The sequence below is a fragment of the Plodia interpunctella genome, chromosome 20, assembly GCF_027563975.2.
Source record: "Plodia interpunctella isolate USDA-ARS_2022_Savannah chromosome 20, ilPloInte3.2, whole genome shotgun sequence".
Taxonomy (NCBI): Eukaryota; Metazoa; Arthropoda; class Insecta; order Lepidoptera; family Pyralidae; genus Plodia; species Plodia interpunctella.
The window spans coordinates 3,097,416-3,115,439 of record NC_071313.1 but is presented as its reverse complement, the minus strand read 5'-3'; the positions used below and the strand labels follow the sequence as shown (position 1 = coordinate 3,115,439).

The window sequence follows — 18,024 nt, the reverse complement described above, 5'->3', positions numbered from 1 at the left end:
GATGCAATCTGCTAGAGCGAATAAATATTTTATTTCTAACCGCTGGGAGTTAGAGGTAAAATTTCCAGTTGTGAGTTTTTAAAATTATGGCTGTGATGCAACCGTGAATGCTGAATTATGTAGTGGGTGAAAATAGCCGCTGGTTTCTAACGTGAAATGTTATTTTGTAACATTTTCCAAGGAAATCCTTACCTAACCTTACATATTATAAAACGAAGTCCTCTACGACGTCTGTCTGTCGGTTCGTGATAAAATAAAAAACAAAAAAGCACGGATTTTCATGCGGTTTTCACCAATAGATAGTGTGGTTCCTGAGAAAAGTTTAGGTGTATAGGTAATCGTTTTTACCCGAGCGAAGCCGAATCGGGCCGCTAGTTATGAAACAAAGTCCGCTATGAAACAAACTGCCGCGTCTGCTTGCCTGTCTGTTCGCGATAAACTCAAAAATGCTGTTGTTCCTGAGGAAGGTTTCGGTGTATAATTTATTATATTTTTACCCGAGCGAAGCCGGGCCGCTAGTATGATATATATGATGGAAATATTTATTTGATCAAAGTTAACCTAACATTACAGAAAAAAACTATTACAAAAACATATTATAATGCGCAGATTAGGCTATTTACACATTACTTGTTTATAACATAGGATATTCAAAGATTGTGTATTCACTCAGGGAACTCAAAATAATTTCTTTGTTTTCAACTCATTTAATTCTTACTGAAACCGCCACGGCACAAAGGAATTAATTCCCCACGATCTTGAAATGAACTTTCTAAAGAACAAACAATGCATAAGCGCATAAAATGCATTTAATCTAATCTGAAGCCTTAAACAAAGAAGGCTTTATAGAAACAACAAGTTATTTGTTACACGAATTAAAAAAACCCCGACTAATATTCCTATCATTTCGTTACAACTTTTGAACGGCTGAACCGAATTTGATCAAACATGTCTATAACTCCGCATAAAACTTAGCTATCCAATAAAAAAAAAACCGCATCCAAATCGATTCACCCATTGTTGAGCTACGGTGTCACATACACAGACAGACAGACACACATATCGGTCAAACTTATAATGCCCCTCTTTTTGCATAATATTTCAAGATGATCAAATATGAATTTGGAAAGATTGATAACAGTTCAAATTGGTGAGAGACAAATAGACAAATATATGTATTTAGATTCCTTAAAATACCCCGGATGACATAGGTTATATTCTAATCCATAAAAAATCAACCCCCAAATGACTATATTGGGGGGTGAAAGTTTGTATGAAAATCATGTCTGTTCCGCTTTCCCTGAGAGATTGATACGGGCAAAGCCACGTGTAAAAACTAGCTTCTGGTGACGACTGTCGGTCATAATAAAACACTCCGGGAGTGCAGCATTTACGGCAGAAGTGAAAACTTGAATATTAACGTTGTGCACATTTGACGTCTTACAAATTTTCGATCAGTGGGCGAAGTGCGGGTTAGGATTTTACTTCTCTCCATCGATTCGATTCCAAACGAGACACAGCGAACCAATCACGTTGCTCCATTGTGACGTAACGATAACCACACTGCAATGTTATTGGTTCGCCACATCTCACTTCGAATAGATTCGATGGTGAGAAGTGAAATGCAAATCCCTCTGGTCACGTGTCCTGACGCGAGTTTAACATTTTTTACCCATCACAAAAAGTGCACAACGCCGTAAAAGAAGTTTTCACTTTAAAAATCGATAAAAATGTGACGATGACGCTAACTGAACGTATGGAGGCTCTTAAAGACGATTACCGTTATAAAGTAAACGTCTGTTTTATCGATAAAACGATCTGGGTCAGATACGTGATACCAATTTGGGTAGGTGTGATCTAGTTTAAGAACTTCCAATTGGATGCTGTGTGGGTAATCTCGTTGGTTCGTTTATTACTGGAATTTCCCCGAGTAAACAGCTTTAACTAGAAGAGTTTGTTAACGCTTGCAGCATTCGAAATAAGCCTGAGTACTTGTATCTGTCGCTTAACAAGTTGCATGCATTTGCAGCATTGTATAAAATTGCAACGCATATATATGCGCGTTCATAGTTTTTAATTGCATACAACCTTGCTTCATACATACTGCATACGCATTGGGTATGCATGGACATATATTGAATTTTCGGTTCGGTCTTTTGTATACCTAGTACCTTTTGTAACGTAATAATAATAAATATTATCCTCCTATAAATATATTATACTTGCGGGGACCTATAAATATTATATTTATTGTAAATAAATAAATAATATATTTTTTATTTATTTGGGAATTAGGGCTTTAATTTAACAATAAAAAGCAAGGTAGTAATAATTTGATTAAATTGAATTAAACACACACGACGGTCCATTAATTAATTCATTTGCCATTACCTTCTCGAGTTAAGGTGAGTTGCTCTTAAATAATGTATATACAAGTATATACATTATGTAAGAGATTTTGTTTCTCTGTCTCTAAGTATATCTCGAGAAGGTAATGACAAACGACTTAATTAATGGGCCGTCGTGTGTGTTTCATTCCATTTAATAAAACATTGTTATAATAATACATTTTGTGAATTAGGCAAATACATTGCTATTCACATTTAATGAGAAGACATTAAAAAACAAGGAAATTTCATTAAAAACTAAATAACGCCCGTAGCCATTACTGAAGACGTAAAAAGCTTGGAAACGAATACGTAACGGGTAGAAATTGAAATTTTTAAATATTAATCCAGGGAAATTATTTACTCCTTTTGGCTATAGGCCAATTTCCAATTTTCGGGCTTACTATGCTTCCGGGGAATAAATATGTGACACAGTTTGCAGGGTCAGTTGGCAATTGCTACCATGTATCATTATGATATCACTCAGAGCTATATAAGATACCAAAAAAATATATTTTTATTGCAATTTACATATAATTTATATTTAAAGCAATAGCAAATAAAATATTTTACATTCTCTCTCATTTCTGCGTGTTCCCAGTTGCATTCGGGGTTGTGGAGCCGCAATGGACCCTTGAAATTTACGTCAAGCACGCTGTCGGCTGTCGTAAAATGTTAGACGAATCTTCAAATCGCAGCCGTGAATAAAACCGCAAGAGCGCAAGGAAAAACCATGGAATTAGTAAGTACTCCGTCGTAGTACCTACTAATTCCATGGGAAAAACATAACGAATCGAAGTCGCTTCCCGCTGTCTGTCTGTGCCTGTTTGCTAGACCTTTAAAACCTGTAATGGGTTTTTACGCGGGTTTTTTAAATAGATAGTGTGGAAAAAGGTGTTTTTGATTAAGGTTGGAGATTATACCATAAAATTATGAATTCACCCGAGCGAAGCCGGGACAGGCCGATAGTTCATGAATAAACGTCTTAAAATTAGTGAACTATCAATCTAATAACCTGATTAGTTATTAGAGATTAGTCAGTTTATTAGATTAATTACCAGCACTGAACACCCACAAAATGAAAAAAACAGATTAGCTTCCAAGGTTCAGTTACACCAGTCAACTTTGTCTGCCAGTGCCTTTAACTTTGACCTGGGCGCCGTCGTCGTTTATATACAATGGCGTTGTTTCAGTTTTTCGGCGCAGGTTAAAGTTAACGTCAAAGTTGACTGGTGCAACGCAACCTAACTTAATTATCTACAAACGATCTCAGTGATGTCATTTTGTCGACTTTTTTCTTGACACCTTCCCGTAATAGCTTTTTGACGACCTGCGTAGCCTTGTTACTTACTTAGGTTTTATTTTCAGTCTTGGTCTTACATTGTGATTTCCTTTAACAGCTTCATTAACCTGTATTAGGCTTGTTTTAATGGAAATAAAACACATGTGTCACACACAGTTGAAAATAAATGAGCGCGATTCTTTTCCTTTACGCGCAGACCGAAAGTGTGACCGTGGCGCATGCGCAGGTACGAGTGACGCTGTATTGTATGAAATTATATAAGACGTGACACACTGGCTGCGGCGCGTGCACATGCGCATTTCATGCAATCTGCGTCACTATTATGCGCTAGCTTAAGGCATTTGGTATGCTCCGGCCTTTAGTGTCAATTCATGTACTAGTATCCTCATCAGTTTTTAGATCCCAGGGCACCAAATCCACACATTTTCCTGAGACATTATGTCCGACCCAACTATTACGATAACCATTTGAACGGTGATTGTGTTTGATGATAATTTTATTGTGGTCATGTTTTTTTATTGCTGTCCCTGTCCCAAAATAAGAAGTTTTAAATTATGTTTGTTTCTTTGAAACATCTTTATTCAATAAAATAATAAAGATACACAAGAATTAGAAAGAAAAATAAAACACTAGCAACGACGGACTTATCCCAGGGATAGGGCAGGGAAAAAACCAGAGGACTAAAAGAAGCAATAAGTCGACAAGAGCCAAATATTATATGCATAATATTTTTCCGAATCCCGTATTGTGTATATACCAAGAATACATTTTATGTGAGCTGACATATCTCTGCCCTGTTTATTCTGTGGTCTCAATGGTTTAACGCCGCATTTGGCAGAGCAAGTGATATCGCTATGACAAAAGGTAATAGTCGAATGAATACGACATGAATGGAGCGGAATTTATTCATTCTTGGGCGTTATTTGTGAAGAGGGACTTGGTGGGAAGGAATAGCAAATAATAGAGATATGAAATGAAAACAATAGGAAAAATGATGAATTTTGATACGAGTATAATTCAAATAAAGTCGTATTGACATATTTCTCAATATTTACAGTGTGTGGCCTAGAATAAATCACTCAATATCTACCCGTGGACATAGTACAGAACGACTAACGGACACATAGACTAGGTAGCTGTTAACAATAGCATTCCCTAGAAGGATTGACATCAGGTTGGCATGTTTTACACTGTCTAAGATCTTTGCGGCATCAAAGCCAAATCCAGAAAAAAACATGGTTTGCCATTAGACAAGGCAGTTGGTTTTAAATTCGCAACGGACCCCAGGCCATAGCGCGTCACAGCCCAGAATGACACAAGAACCACGCTTAGATATTCTGAGCTTCAATATTATATTGTGAATATTATGTAGCTAGAGTAACAACCAACCGAGTACAACCCACGGTTAAAAATGAAATGGCCTTTAAAAACATCCTGTAAAAATAAATCCTTATTGTTACTCTTAATATAGTTGTACCCACGGAAGCCATTGTAATAGACATTATTTAAAATAAAAGGTCAGTGGAAGGCATTATCTAAGCCCATTATCTATCCAAAGGCGATAAAGGGATATCGATTCACGAAATAGGATCATTTGGAGTCAACGATGTAGTGCTTACGTGAAAGTTTTATGTATTAACATTCATTACTCTGAAATATGGCCCAATAAAGTGGACATTTTATTTATTTGCCGCATCTCTTGATCTGAGGTTAAAATGAGTTTTTTCATGTATCCTAACTAATATTATAGATTTGAAATAACTTTGTTACCTCGTCACGGTTACCTGCTCAACTAATCCTCTTGAAATTTTGCATTGTATTTTTCGCGAAAAGAGAAACAGCAGATATTTTTTATGTTTTTCTTTTCTTCCTAAACTAGCAAGAAAAGACAAAAACAAAAATAAAAAAACAAGTAAAAAATATAACATTTTTGTTGTGATTAGTTTTCAAATGTACCTATTTGTCTATTGATATACCGAATTAAATATTCAAGATACATGCTAACTCTGTTTAAACCAGGCAAATGAAACGAAAATTACATTGTCAACAGCAATTTACTCGAATCTCCCCTTAAAATTCTGTTTACCACAAAATGTACGGCCATGCCAAGCAAATATCAACTTTAAATAGTAACTGTAAGCTTCAAATTATGTCAAATCAACATGTAAAAGTGATATTAAATTTGGTAGATGCGTCGCAGAATTTCTATAACCGCGATTTTGTCTTTAATATAGTATTTTTGAAAATAAATCTTTAGGAGTTACCCAGTTTAGTGGCTAGGAAATTGACAGTTATTTGTCACCTTTATTATACTAAATTCCGATGTTTAGTCAAAGGTTTGCTGTACTTCATAATATTTTTTATGTATATCTTTTTATGTTTTCTTAGGAACCATTTTATCATGTAAATATATTTTTAAGACTTTTCAACATATAATCCTCGAATTGAATCTTGATTTCAATAAAATATATATAGAGGCAAAGATTTATGTATTATCGTAATCTGTGTATCATCCACACATATGTACGTTATAGTTTTTAAGAATTGAAAAGAGTATATTTTAATAAAATTTCGAATGTTGATTTCAGACTAAATTTGCTTTTGAAATGTATAAAAAGTAATCGACTTTAAGTAAACCATAAATATTTTTGAGTCTTTCAAAATCGAATATAATCGAATCGAAAATGTAGCACGCGTAGGATCGAAAAGAATAGACTATAATTTAAAGTATAGAATATAATTTAAATTCAAGTTGACAGTTTAAGTTCACTAGTGAGTAAGCGATTACTCGCCACTAGCGGTCGTATAGTCATGTCAGGTGCCTTTAGATGATTTGAATAAAATCTGAAGAAGTAGATGATGGTCAATAGGCGGGTCTAGATCCTCAGATAGTCTTACCATTATATAACTTTAATTTCTATGATTACCGCGCAAGTGTGAGCTTAAAGACATAATACTTTTTTGAGCAGTAATCGTGTAAAAAATTAAAGATTTATGATAACAACATGAGGTGAATTATAAGAGGATCCATTTTCGTATATTAAATGTTGATTGAATATCTTTTTTAATCAACATCGTCGCTTACGATATTGGAGCCATCAATCAGGCTGTCAATATCGCATGCTGCTGACACGAAACTGTTAACGATTTTAAATCATAATTGATGGTAAAAATAATATTCTTAAGGGAGAAGACGCGATTTTTTACGGCGAACGAGAAGTTTCTTCGAAGAAGTTGCTTCAAATTCAAATTCAAAATTCTTTATTCAATTTAGGATGATATACATCACTTATTGACCTCAACATGCTCATGCGTTTATAACGTTTAATGATATTGTAAGATTTTTTTTTATATTTTCATCTGCTTCTCTTATCTTTTCGAGTGTTAACGAGTGAGAATGTGTGTTACACTGCTGTAATACTGTAACAGATTTTATTCAACTCGCCTGAAGGCATCTGACATGACTTTTTACGAATAGTTACCCCCATCTAGTGGCAGGTAGTCGCAGATACACAGTGAACTAAACTGTCCACCAATGTGCAGGTTTCGTCACGATGTTTTTCCTTCACCGGAAGCAAGAGGTGGTCTATGAAAACTATTATATATGAGTCAGATTGATATTATACAAACTCATATGGCACGAGTAGGATACGAACCTGAGACCTCTCAATCCACAGGCGGGCGTCTTAACCATTACACCACCACCGCTTCATTATAATGGATAGACATTAATTACATACTTTACAATAATGTATTCAACTTTGTTACTTAGTAGCAAATGTAGGATTTAAAAACTGGAGCTTTTTTGAAGGAGTGATATAAATAAAGAAACAGAAAATGCAAAAAAAGTTACACGAACTATAATACAAAAGTAATAGACCAATGGACAATTGCGAAACAAAATTAACTATAGGTATAATATAATTACCCCAAACAGACATACCTAGTTAAATGCAAAATACATTGTCCCATTTGTCCTCCAACAACTCAAGAATAATTATAATTTACTAAGGTTAGCCAATTTACCTTGACATCGTGAGGTAAGCGTGTTTTCCCGAGGGAACCCCAAGATAAATGCCGTATTCCCCACGTCGTTAATAAAACAAGCTCCAGAGATTAATCAGCCTTAAGTTTTATTTGTTGTAGCTGAGAAAATTTAATTTGTTACCCTTTTAAAGTTGCCAGATAGGTTACGATTTCGATTTGAGAAAATATACATTTCCGATAAAATTTGAAATGTTTTGAAAAAAGTTTATTTGTAAAAATAAATTATTTTTGTTTAATACTATAATTACTATAATTATATGTTTTCTTATTTTTATGGATTACACTTCCACAAATAAAAGTCTAAAAATCATTCGATCGACTATATTCAATCTCTCTCTCTCTCTCATCTTCGCATGTTCCCGGTTTCATTTGGAGCTGTGACGCCCAAAAGCCCGGTTAGCGTAAAAATGCCATTACATATCGAAGATTTAGCTAAGATTTTAAAAACGGCCGCCCGCCTTATTTCAACCCTCTTTCAACTTTGTGTCCCTTAGTCACCCCGTACGACCTCTACGGGGGTGTATAGAGTAGTTCTATTTTAGCGCAGAACCACATCAAGTCGAACGAATGAAAATAATTTAATGTAATTGCTTAGGGTGATTTGCACCGTCAAATTTGACGTTGTTTTTAACCTGCGCGCCGCTGACGTTTAGACAATATGGCGTTCTCTGTGTTTTTCTGCACACGTTGAAGTTAACGCCAAAGTTGACGGTGCAACCCACCCTTATTGTTGCTCTAAACTTGATACATTGATATTCATTCTACAATCTATTTGCATATTAATACGCTGTCATTAAAATGAGACAATAGAACATAATGACAATGACTGAAACCATTTATACCAATATTGCGTATAATTTGACCTTCATAGGTTTTCCTTATACCTGAGTTATCTGTGGATTATGTAATCTATGTGTTGAGCGTTCGATTGGTTGAATTGTATTGATATACAAAATCATGTGGCAAAATTTTAAGGCAAAGACTTTCCTATAACAGGCGGCCGTCTCTTATATCTAATATTGAGAAAGCTAATATTTAATTTAAAATAATATTTTAAGAGAGTTAAGAGTTAATATTTTATTTAAAATAATTTTAAGATATCTTGTTTAAACTATTTCTCCTATTGCTAACGACGTCTGGTGCCAATGACTTTAAAAATGCTTTTTAAGAGCCACTAAATCATCAGTAGAAATTCTATGTGAAATGGGCCTTAAGTCATCGACCTAATGTATATCTAAAGACATATTAAGATTATTCTTTATTTATTTAGTCCTACAGGTGTACATTTGTTGTCTCTTAAATGCATTCTTCACAAGAGTGTCGAAGACACCAAGTGTTATCATCACATTTGCTAACATGTTTTGTGGGAGCACCATACCATGTTTTTGAGTGGTAAAGACGTTCTCACAACGGTCGGTCATTGGATGGGTGATCAATATTATCTTGGGCTCCTGCTTCGGAAGGCACCTGAAGCCGTTGGTTCCGGCTTTATTTGCAGTCGTTAAAACCCGTTAATCCACAATGGACTTGCGTGGTGGGTTTTGGTCCATACTCCTTATCCATCCGTAAGGAAGGTCAGTGCCCCAGCAGGGGGGACGTTTAAATGGCTATTGATGATGATTGAAAGTAATAAATATTAGGTATCTATTACGAAATATATAGAGCCAAGAGTCGAGAAACTTCGAAGAAGAACAATTAGATGTATAGTGAGTTTGGTGGAGTTCAAATACTGAAATAGTGACAGTTGCTCATCCATTATATTTCAGAAAAAGCCCTTAGTCAATTATGAATTTATTTTGCGATCGCGATATACTTATTGCTTAAATATCTTCAGGATGTCGCGCGATAGTTTAATATTGTGTAGATACACAGTACAGTACTTGAGTATCTTAAGTTCACAACTACGTACAGTGACCACAACTCCAAGTTACCCCGCGTAGAACTACATGCAACTGCAATATCGGTGAATTTGCAATGACTTCGATAGCTCATGTGTTGTTGACTGTAACGCGTTTTCGTTGTATATATATATTTTTTAAACATCAATGCTCCGCTCTAAGGCTTCATTATCCTTAAATATTACAAAACAAAGTCCACTGCCGCATCTGTCTGTCTGTTCGCGATAAACGCAAGAACTGATGCATGGATTTTCATGCGGTTTTCACCAATAGGTAGTGTGATTCCAGAGAAAGGTGTAGGTGTAAAATTTGGGCCGCTAGTTAGAAAAATAAATGTTAGATTGTTGAATGTTACATTTCTTTTGACACATTCAAGGCCGGCTTCATTTCCTGTGTCCAATGACTAGCAGAGCTTAGTCGTAATAAGGTGAAGCCACACAAAATAGGCGGAGGTCAATGACGAATACGTGTGTGTATTGTTACTCATAATGTCGTATTCTAGGCACGTCAAGAGAATATATATTAATCAAGCAATTTTGCAGCATTAGAGCCATGCTCCATTGCTCCTTATCCACCGTCACGTCAACGCAGAATGTGTATAAAGATTCGATGTATGTCAACGTATGGAAGTGTCAAAACTTATAGAAAACAACGGAGCCACTACATTTTATATGAGCAATGGGGCATGTCTTTTAATTGTCCCCGTTTTAAGATAATTGGTCAATTACTAGCTGTACGTACATATATAAATGTACCTCTCACCTGAGCGTTTTTCCGGTTTCTTCCTCAGCCGTTGAGCGTCCGCTTTCCGACTTTTGCGTCTACACTTCGCACGGTGTTCGGCATCCCTGGTTTTCAGACCATTGGCATTCCTATCATCCATGTACCAATGAAAATAAAAATATATTTATTTAATTTCAGCTTACAAAATATTGCAAGGTGTCGTAAACGTTAAGTGTCAACTATGTATGTATATATACGTATATAGTAGAAGTTCTCATATTATGTTTAATAGTTAAATATTTTCGGAGCTCTTAAAACGTCTTTCTGGTATACGAGTGACAGAATTAGCTACATCTCACTTCGCGCAGATCGTAATTAAATTTAAGTAATATCAAAGGCGATGGGTTAGCAATTTGTCACTATTCAATCTCAATTCATCGATCTCAAGCCCACCATACAGCTAAACGTGGCTACGTGGCGTTCGAGTATCACAACTCTTGGTTCTATCTAGCCAGTAAGGGATGTAGATGTGATGCAGTATTTTGAAACTGGTGCTCAGGGATCCCCCCTCCCCGCTGACCCTCAAAGCGCGCCGGGCGTCTCAGGAACCACTATATAAATTCCAACGCTTCCCAACCCGTCATAATGGGTTTCCTATATATTTTATGTGCTATAACCGTGGCAACTCGAATTCCTAACTATTAATAAAAGTGCCAGTTCCGATATCATTTCTATTTGTAGTTTTATATGATAATTAAATTTTTAATCTTTAAAATTTCAATCCGATAAAAAGTTTAAGACACATAAGTATGATTAAGGACACATATTTTGCAGAGGTTTCATAGAAAACCCAAAACCTCATAGAGTACGTCCCGTAGAGAATCTTAAAATTTCACAGCTCAGTCATAGCATTTGTGTAATGGTTATATCATAATATTAAATTAAGGGTATATTATAATACGTTGGGAACAAAAAAATCTAATTTTATGGTAGGTACTATCAACGCGTCCTACTAATATTTGTTTCTGAGTTTTTTCACCTATAAGATATAATTACCTACGTACACATCTAAATTGTTGTGTGATGTACAAGAAAACTTACTTTGAAATTACAATTTGTTAGAGACCAATTAGTAAGAATGTAGGTATAATTGGTATCCAGTAACTTTCCTGTGATCTTATTTCATAAATAATAATTTTATAGACGTTGACTAATTTAGGCACATATTTTCCTCAATCGATGTATTCAGTCACCATACAATGTCTAAAATTGTCATACATAAATTTCATAAAAGCAAAATTACACGTCAATACGAATACACAGTCAACACAAACACGAAAATAAGGGGGGAAAGAACGATTATAGTCCGTCTTATATCGTCTGCGGTGCAAAGGTACCCAAAACACTGGCAGCATTGCCACATTGGATCGCTACTGTCAGAAACGAGCCGAAGCGGAGGTCACCAGTATTCTCCGACATTCGATGCCATATTAATCAATTTATTAGCTCATAATTTAAAAAAATGGCGATTATTATTTCTAGTCTTTGAATCATGCCACGAATGAAGTCAGTATGAGAATCGATTCCGTTGCGAAAGCATACTCGCTGTATCGTGAACAGAAACCGATTGGATATAAATAAAATTGTATGTGATTTATTAGTGATCGTAAATTACGTGAAAAATATTAGAATAAAACAATGTCTGTAAAATTAAATTATATTTTTTAGGAAGATGTTTGTGTGTGAGAAGTTTTATAATGAATAGGTATGTAAATCTTTTGGAATGTTCGTCACATCTTTCGCATAATATTCATAGATTTTCAAGAAGCTTTCAACATTCTAAACTTATTTAAAATGTACCGAAACAGAAGCAAATTCGTTAGAATTAAAACCATGTATTTTTTATTATTTTCGTCTGTATTTGGATTTAAAAACGATTTTTTATTTACCATATGATTAACATGACAAAAACTGAAAAATCACAACAGTACCTGTATATAGAAAAATACAGATACATTCCAATTACAGAGAAAAGTTATGTTAGATGACTTTAGGTAACTTGAATTTAGTCTGACACTAGTGTTAGCAATAATATGAGGTATTTAACACAATTGTTCGAATTACAAAACTTGTTTCAACTCTATTAGATTATTAGTTCAAACATAACATAACATAACATAACATACAACTAAAATCGAATAAAAAAACAGTAAACGCACATTTCTTTTGTCCACAGATGTGTAGTGTACATTTGATGTGAAAAGTGATTATGACTTGAAACCTCACAATGACGTGTCCGTTCCGCCGCGCTTCCTCCCAGCACCAGTTCGCGAATGGCGGCAGTTCTAGTGGGAAGAAGAAGGAGTTCAGGTCGCGACAGTCCTCGGTGCATCTATCAGGCCCCGACGAGGATAATGGAGAGAGGAACACGCTGACGCTGAAGCATTTGAGCGAAGCGCTACAGCTGCTAACTGCGCCATCGGTGAGTTCTAAAGAAATGTGTGTAAAGTCTAACTCAAAGAATTTGTTCATACAATTTCTTCGCAAACTTATAAGTAAATAGTTTGATAGACACTTTTTCTAATTACGACACTTTACCTATCCATACTAATATTATAAATTCGTCTGTCTGTCTGTTCCGCTTCCGCGGCTAAACCGCTGGACCGATTTTGATGAAATTTGGTATGCATGTAGTTAAAGACTCCCGTTCAAACATTGGCTACTTATAATAATGAAAGTTTGTATGAAAATCATGTCTTAAAAAAAGAGAAAAAGAATAGAGAAAAATAATTCAAATTCGCGCGGGCGAAGCCGCGGGCAAAAGCTAGTTTAATATAAGTTATATTGACAAACAATTTTGAATTGAAAAACAATAATTATTAATTCATATGAATTAAGTAGTTTGATTATTTATTGTTATCTTTTGACTGAAAGTGTATATATATTTTCATGTATTCTTTTATTTTGGGAATCAAGGGGATAGATAATGTCAATCTAATCAAATAGCTGACGTATAGGTAGTTAGATGTGCTTCAGCGTTCTCCTTACCCCGCGTACATGATTGACATTATCTATTTACCCCGGCCAATCCCGTGCCGCCACATCTCGCCTTCTGTCTCAGCAATTTTCCGCTCACCAAAGAAACTAAAATTACGAAATGCACTTCGCACAACATTTATCTTTATTTCAAACATTTTAGAATTCATTTTACAATATCACAGTCTCCGAACTTTCTTGATTCACTTTCAGTTTAAATTTTATGACGAAGAAATTATGAACTTTTAAAAATTTATATTCTCTTTCGAAATTAACGTTAGTTTCAGTCTGTTAGTAAAAATTGCTAACTATGTTTCAGGAGCGAAGTTTGTTGATTTGATATTTCAAATTAGTCTAAATATTATTTTCTTGTTTTAAGGTAAAAACCACTTTAATTTCAATTTGAATTTCGAATTTAATTACGTTTTTGTAAAATTTATTGTTCAGTAGCTTTTTAAAGTAGTTATAATTCCATTCATTCGTAGTTCGCTTGTCTGTCAATCAGGAGAGACCCTGTTTTGAAAGCACAATTGGAATAAATATAAAATAGAACTATGTTTTATTATTATTTATTTCTTGATATTGTAAAATAAATCAAGCTTCTTTTATTCTTAGAAAATATACATATCAAATATTGCTTATAGCTACCAAGTTTCGGAATTATACTATACTCAGTTAAATTTTGATATAGAATATTCCAAAACCGAAACTGGCGGTGTTGCTTCTGACTGAGATGCGTATTGGCGGAGTTACGTACTGGCTACGTTGCATATTGGCTGCGTTGCGTATTGGCTGCGTTGCGTATTGGCTGCGTTGCGTATTGGCTGCGTTGCGTATTGGCTGCGTTGCGTATTGGCTGCGTTGCGTATTGGCTGTGTTGTGTACAGGCGGAGATGCTTCTGGCTAAGATGCGTACAGCCTGAGTTTCTTATAGATGCATTGCGTACTGACTGAGTTGTGTATTTTCTGCGTATCGTTACAATTTTACACATCAAACGTTCACTGCTACGCCTTATGATACAATAACTATTTACTTCGTCAACATAATAAAATCCCATACAAAAACCAACAACATAATCGATTCGTATCGCAACTTCCTCTACTCTTAATACGTGTCTGGCCCGTTAATGAGTTTATTATTATTAGTTATATCGTAACAATGGTTCATATAGATAAACGGGGCTACAGATTGTATTAGCTTCGGATATTCGGGCGATTTTTCGACTGTATTTATAGAGTGGACAAGGTCAATTGAGACGAAATGAGCGATGTTTATAATTCTTTTTCTGAGCCTTCTTCATTGGATCCAACACATTTTTTATTAATAAGACTGTGTACTGCTTGAACAGAGAAGGATTGAGAGACAAATTTAGAATTGAAAAAAGGTAATTTGAGTCTCAAAGCGCAGACTGCGAGAGGAGCTACTATTTAACACTAATACCTAAGTAAAGCGATCCTTCAAATATGGTCCGTCTTACTGTTGGTTGCACCGTCAACTAATATGTCAACTTCAACGTGCGCAGAAGAACGCAAAACACGTCATTTAGTCGAAACGCGCCTGTTAAAGTGAACGTCAAATTTTACGGTGCAACTCGCCCTTATTCGTCGTAACAGTTGGATAGTTCCGTCATAAACAAGACAGAAATTGAAAAACTAAATTTACATCATTTGTAAATGTAAGCACAACAATGTAATTCTTGGCACGAAGATAACCGAACAGAAAACAGTTCAGGACAAGGCCACTGGATCCAGTTAAAAGTTTGAATTTTTTATATTCCAACTGTTTGTTGCAAAGAACTTCGTAGATTTTGAAGTTGCGCGATGAACGCGATACCCTTCCTTGAGGCTTTTCTAATCTTGTGAGCTTTTTATTTGAGAATTAAACATTATTAATGCTAATGAAATGTAAATAAATAATTTTTGACAGAAATTTTATTGGCATTATTTTTCTCCGTTTAGTTATACAGTTCTACTCACAGACTTATCTGTGGTTCTACTAATAGAACTGAACGATAGAACTATATGGACATAATATTATAGGTCATCAATTATGTCCGGTTAGGGAAAATATCGGGAGGAAACCTGTACACTGCTATTTAGTTTACTAGATGTAGTGTGTATGCGACTATTTGTCGCACACCTAAACTAGTGATCTAGTGTGTAATGATGATGGCTTGTTACACACTTCAAGCGACAGAAAATTGTCGAGATATATCCTCATCCGCCTACGCTTATGGCACTTTATGTGGGGTTGGTACAGCATGTTCGCCTCCTTCACTCATGTCCGATGTTAACCGATCTGTTATATAGCTCTTAGCTCACTCCATCCATAAATTCATTGTCTTGCCATAAAAATAGGTATGCGATTACAGGTTTTCTTAGCCAAAATATTTGTTAAAAACTGCGGCTTCATTAGCATGAATTTAACATGGGAACAGTACTGTTTTGTAGCCTATGTCCTTTTCCGTGCTGCTAATGATGTATGCAAAATTTCAAGAAGATTGGTTGACTTGATAAAGTTTGTAATGGTAATAAAGAAACAAATGTACACAACTGTTTACAGTTGTATAGCGGAAGGTCTTACTTAAAATCTGATATAAGTTTTGTCGCTATATGTTGCTTAGATCCCGAGATATCGATAATAATAAGTTAAATAATAAGTTAGAGGACACACAAAATATATGCGGACAAAGTTGCATGCAAAACCTGTGATAAAATAAAAACTATTGCTATTCATAAACCCGATAACTTATCACAGTTGTCCCATCCGATAACCCCACTTTCGTTTCAAGAGTTTAACAATAGCATGAGGTCGCTCCAAGCAGAAGTTTACCAAGAAGTTGCAAAATGTCTTCCGAAGTTAACAGTAACTCCGACGAGAGTTACGTGTTAAGAACCAATCGCAAGTTTGGATCGCGCATGTTGAAAACATGTGATGAAAACATCATTTTACAAAGATAATCTCATTAGTTGGGGTGTGCTAGGTGATTCCTATAATACGTGCGACTGTGGTTTCTCCCTGCAATCGATGGCTAATCTGTTAGTCTTTTCCGAGTGCCCAAATAGCTGTACTCGGGCTGACTTCAGCAACTACTTAGGTGGCTCGGCTAATAGTAATAATATCGGCTAATAGTAATAATCGGCTTGCTAATAGTAATAATAAATAAATAAATATTAGGACAAATCACACAGATTGAGCTAGCCCCAAAGTAAGTTCGAGACTTGTGTTATGGGATATCAACTTAACGATACCATATTTTATAACAAACAGATATATAGATAAACATCCAAGACCCTGGCCAATCAGAAAAAGATCATTTTCCATCATGACCCGACCGGGGATTGAACCCAGGACCTTTAGGTTCAGGGGCAAGCGCTTTACCACTGCGCCACCGAGGTCGTCAAAGCTTGCAAGAAAATATTTAGAATCCAATTACTCCTTATTCATCAGTAATGAAAACCGTTGCCCCAACTGTGGTCACGTTTAAATGGCTGATGATGATGATGACAAAGTTTGTAGGTTTGCCTCAGACGGGCATGCAAAGATAAAACATTTTTTCCTAGACAGAAAAAGAAAAGTGTTAATACAACTAATCGTAACATTTTATTATGTTTATACAGTGTTCAAAATACAAAGTTTTAAATTAGGTATATATTTTTAAATATTCTTACTTTCGTTAGGATTTAAAAACTAATACTTACCACAAACTATGGGCCACATCTGATGTTCTTGATGTAGGTAAGCAATATTCGTAGAGTAATTAGTTATACTGATTGTTTTGGGCAAAGGTTACAAGAAGGTGACTTTGTTATAAGTTGTATCAGAGGTTCATCTCGAAGTTTCCATGAAATCAAAGAAAGTTAATTGTATATCTGATTAATGTACAGATTCTAAGTTAATTACAATAGGGATAGTCCGTATAAATATCAAGATTGGACGATGATTTTACATTACAATGGGCAATCAATTTAAATATCTTACTGATCGTATTTGTGTAACCATTTCTTTTTGTAGGTAAATTTTATCAGTAAATAAAAAATTCAGGATGATTGGTTCAGTAGATAATTATGCGCGACATTGTTATAAAACATCACGACAAAAAATCAATATTTAAATGTACTAACAACATAATAAATACAGGTTGTCAATAAAAGACCTAAGAATAATAATTATGAAGCTAACAATATCTTTATAGATCTAAAACACATATGCCAAATGGATTGAACGAATGTTTATATAAAACTAGGTTTTAACGGCCTTTTAACTACGTGCATAATATTTTTCATCAAAATCGAGCCATCGGTTTAGCCGTGAAAGCGGAACAGACAGACTTTCGCATTATTATGTATTCCTCTACTCATTTCCCAATATTCTATTTTATACATTGGATAATCATAACAAACAGAAAACTAAAAATAAAATGTATATCAACTGTCGAAAAGATTGACCGTTTGTTTACGTTCCTTAATTATCTATACTATTATTCCCGCATTTAGTTCATACGTCTGCTCATAACTTATTAATGTTAATAACTCGGATTCTAATCAACTTATCACATAAAACCAGATTATAAGTAAAACTATCAGTCATAGCTTCAAATTTCGTCTAATTCCATCTAACGTTATCCAT

The 18,024-nt window shown here is 34.9% G+C and overlaps 1 protein-coding gene across 2 annotated transcripts in view; it reads left to right on the top strand.

The window, feature by feature from the left end:
* The window catches only part of Gycalpha99B (Guanylyl cyclase alpha-subunit at 99B), an 84,046-nt gene that overhangs the window by 5,310 nt on the left and 60,712 nt on the right, over nucleotides 1-18,024 (top strand). The window contains exons 1-2 of one of the 2 annotated variants that reach the window (XM_053760104.1): nucleotides 11,945-12,123; nucleotides 12,595-12,840. In XM_053760104.1, the coding sequence (XP_053616079.1) occupies nucleotides 12,646-12,840 (195 nt within the window). In that variant the 5' untranslated portion in view covers nucleotides 11,945-12,123; nucleotides 12,595-12,645. Of the gene's footprint in view, nucleotides 1-11,944; nucleotides 12,124-12,594; nucleotides 12,841-18,024 lie in introns of those variants that run through there. The other variant, XM_053760103.1, reaches the window with a different exon arrangement.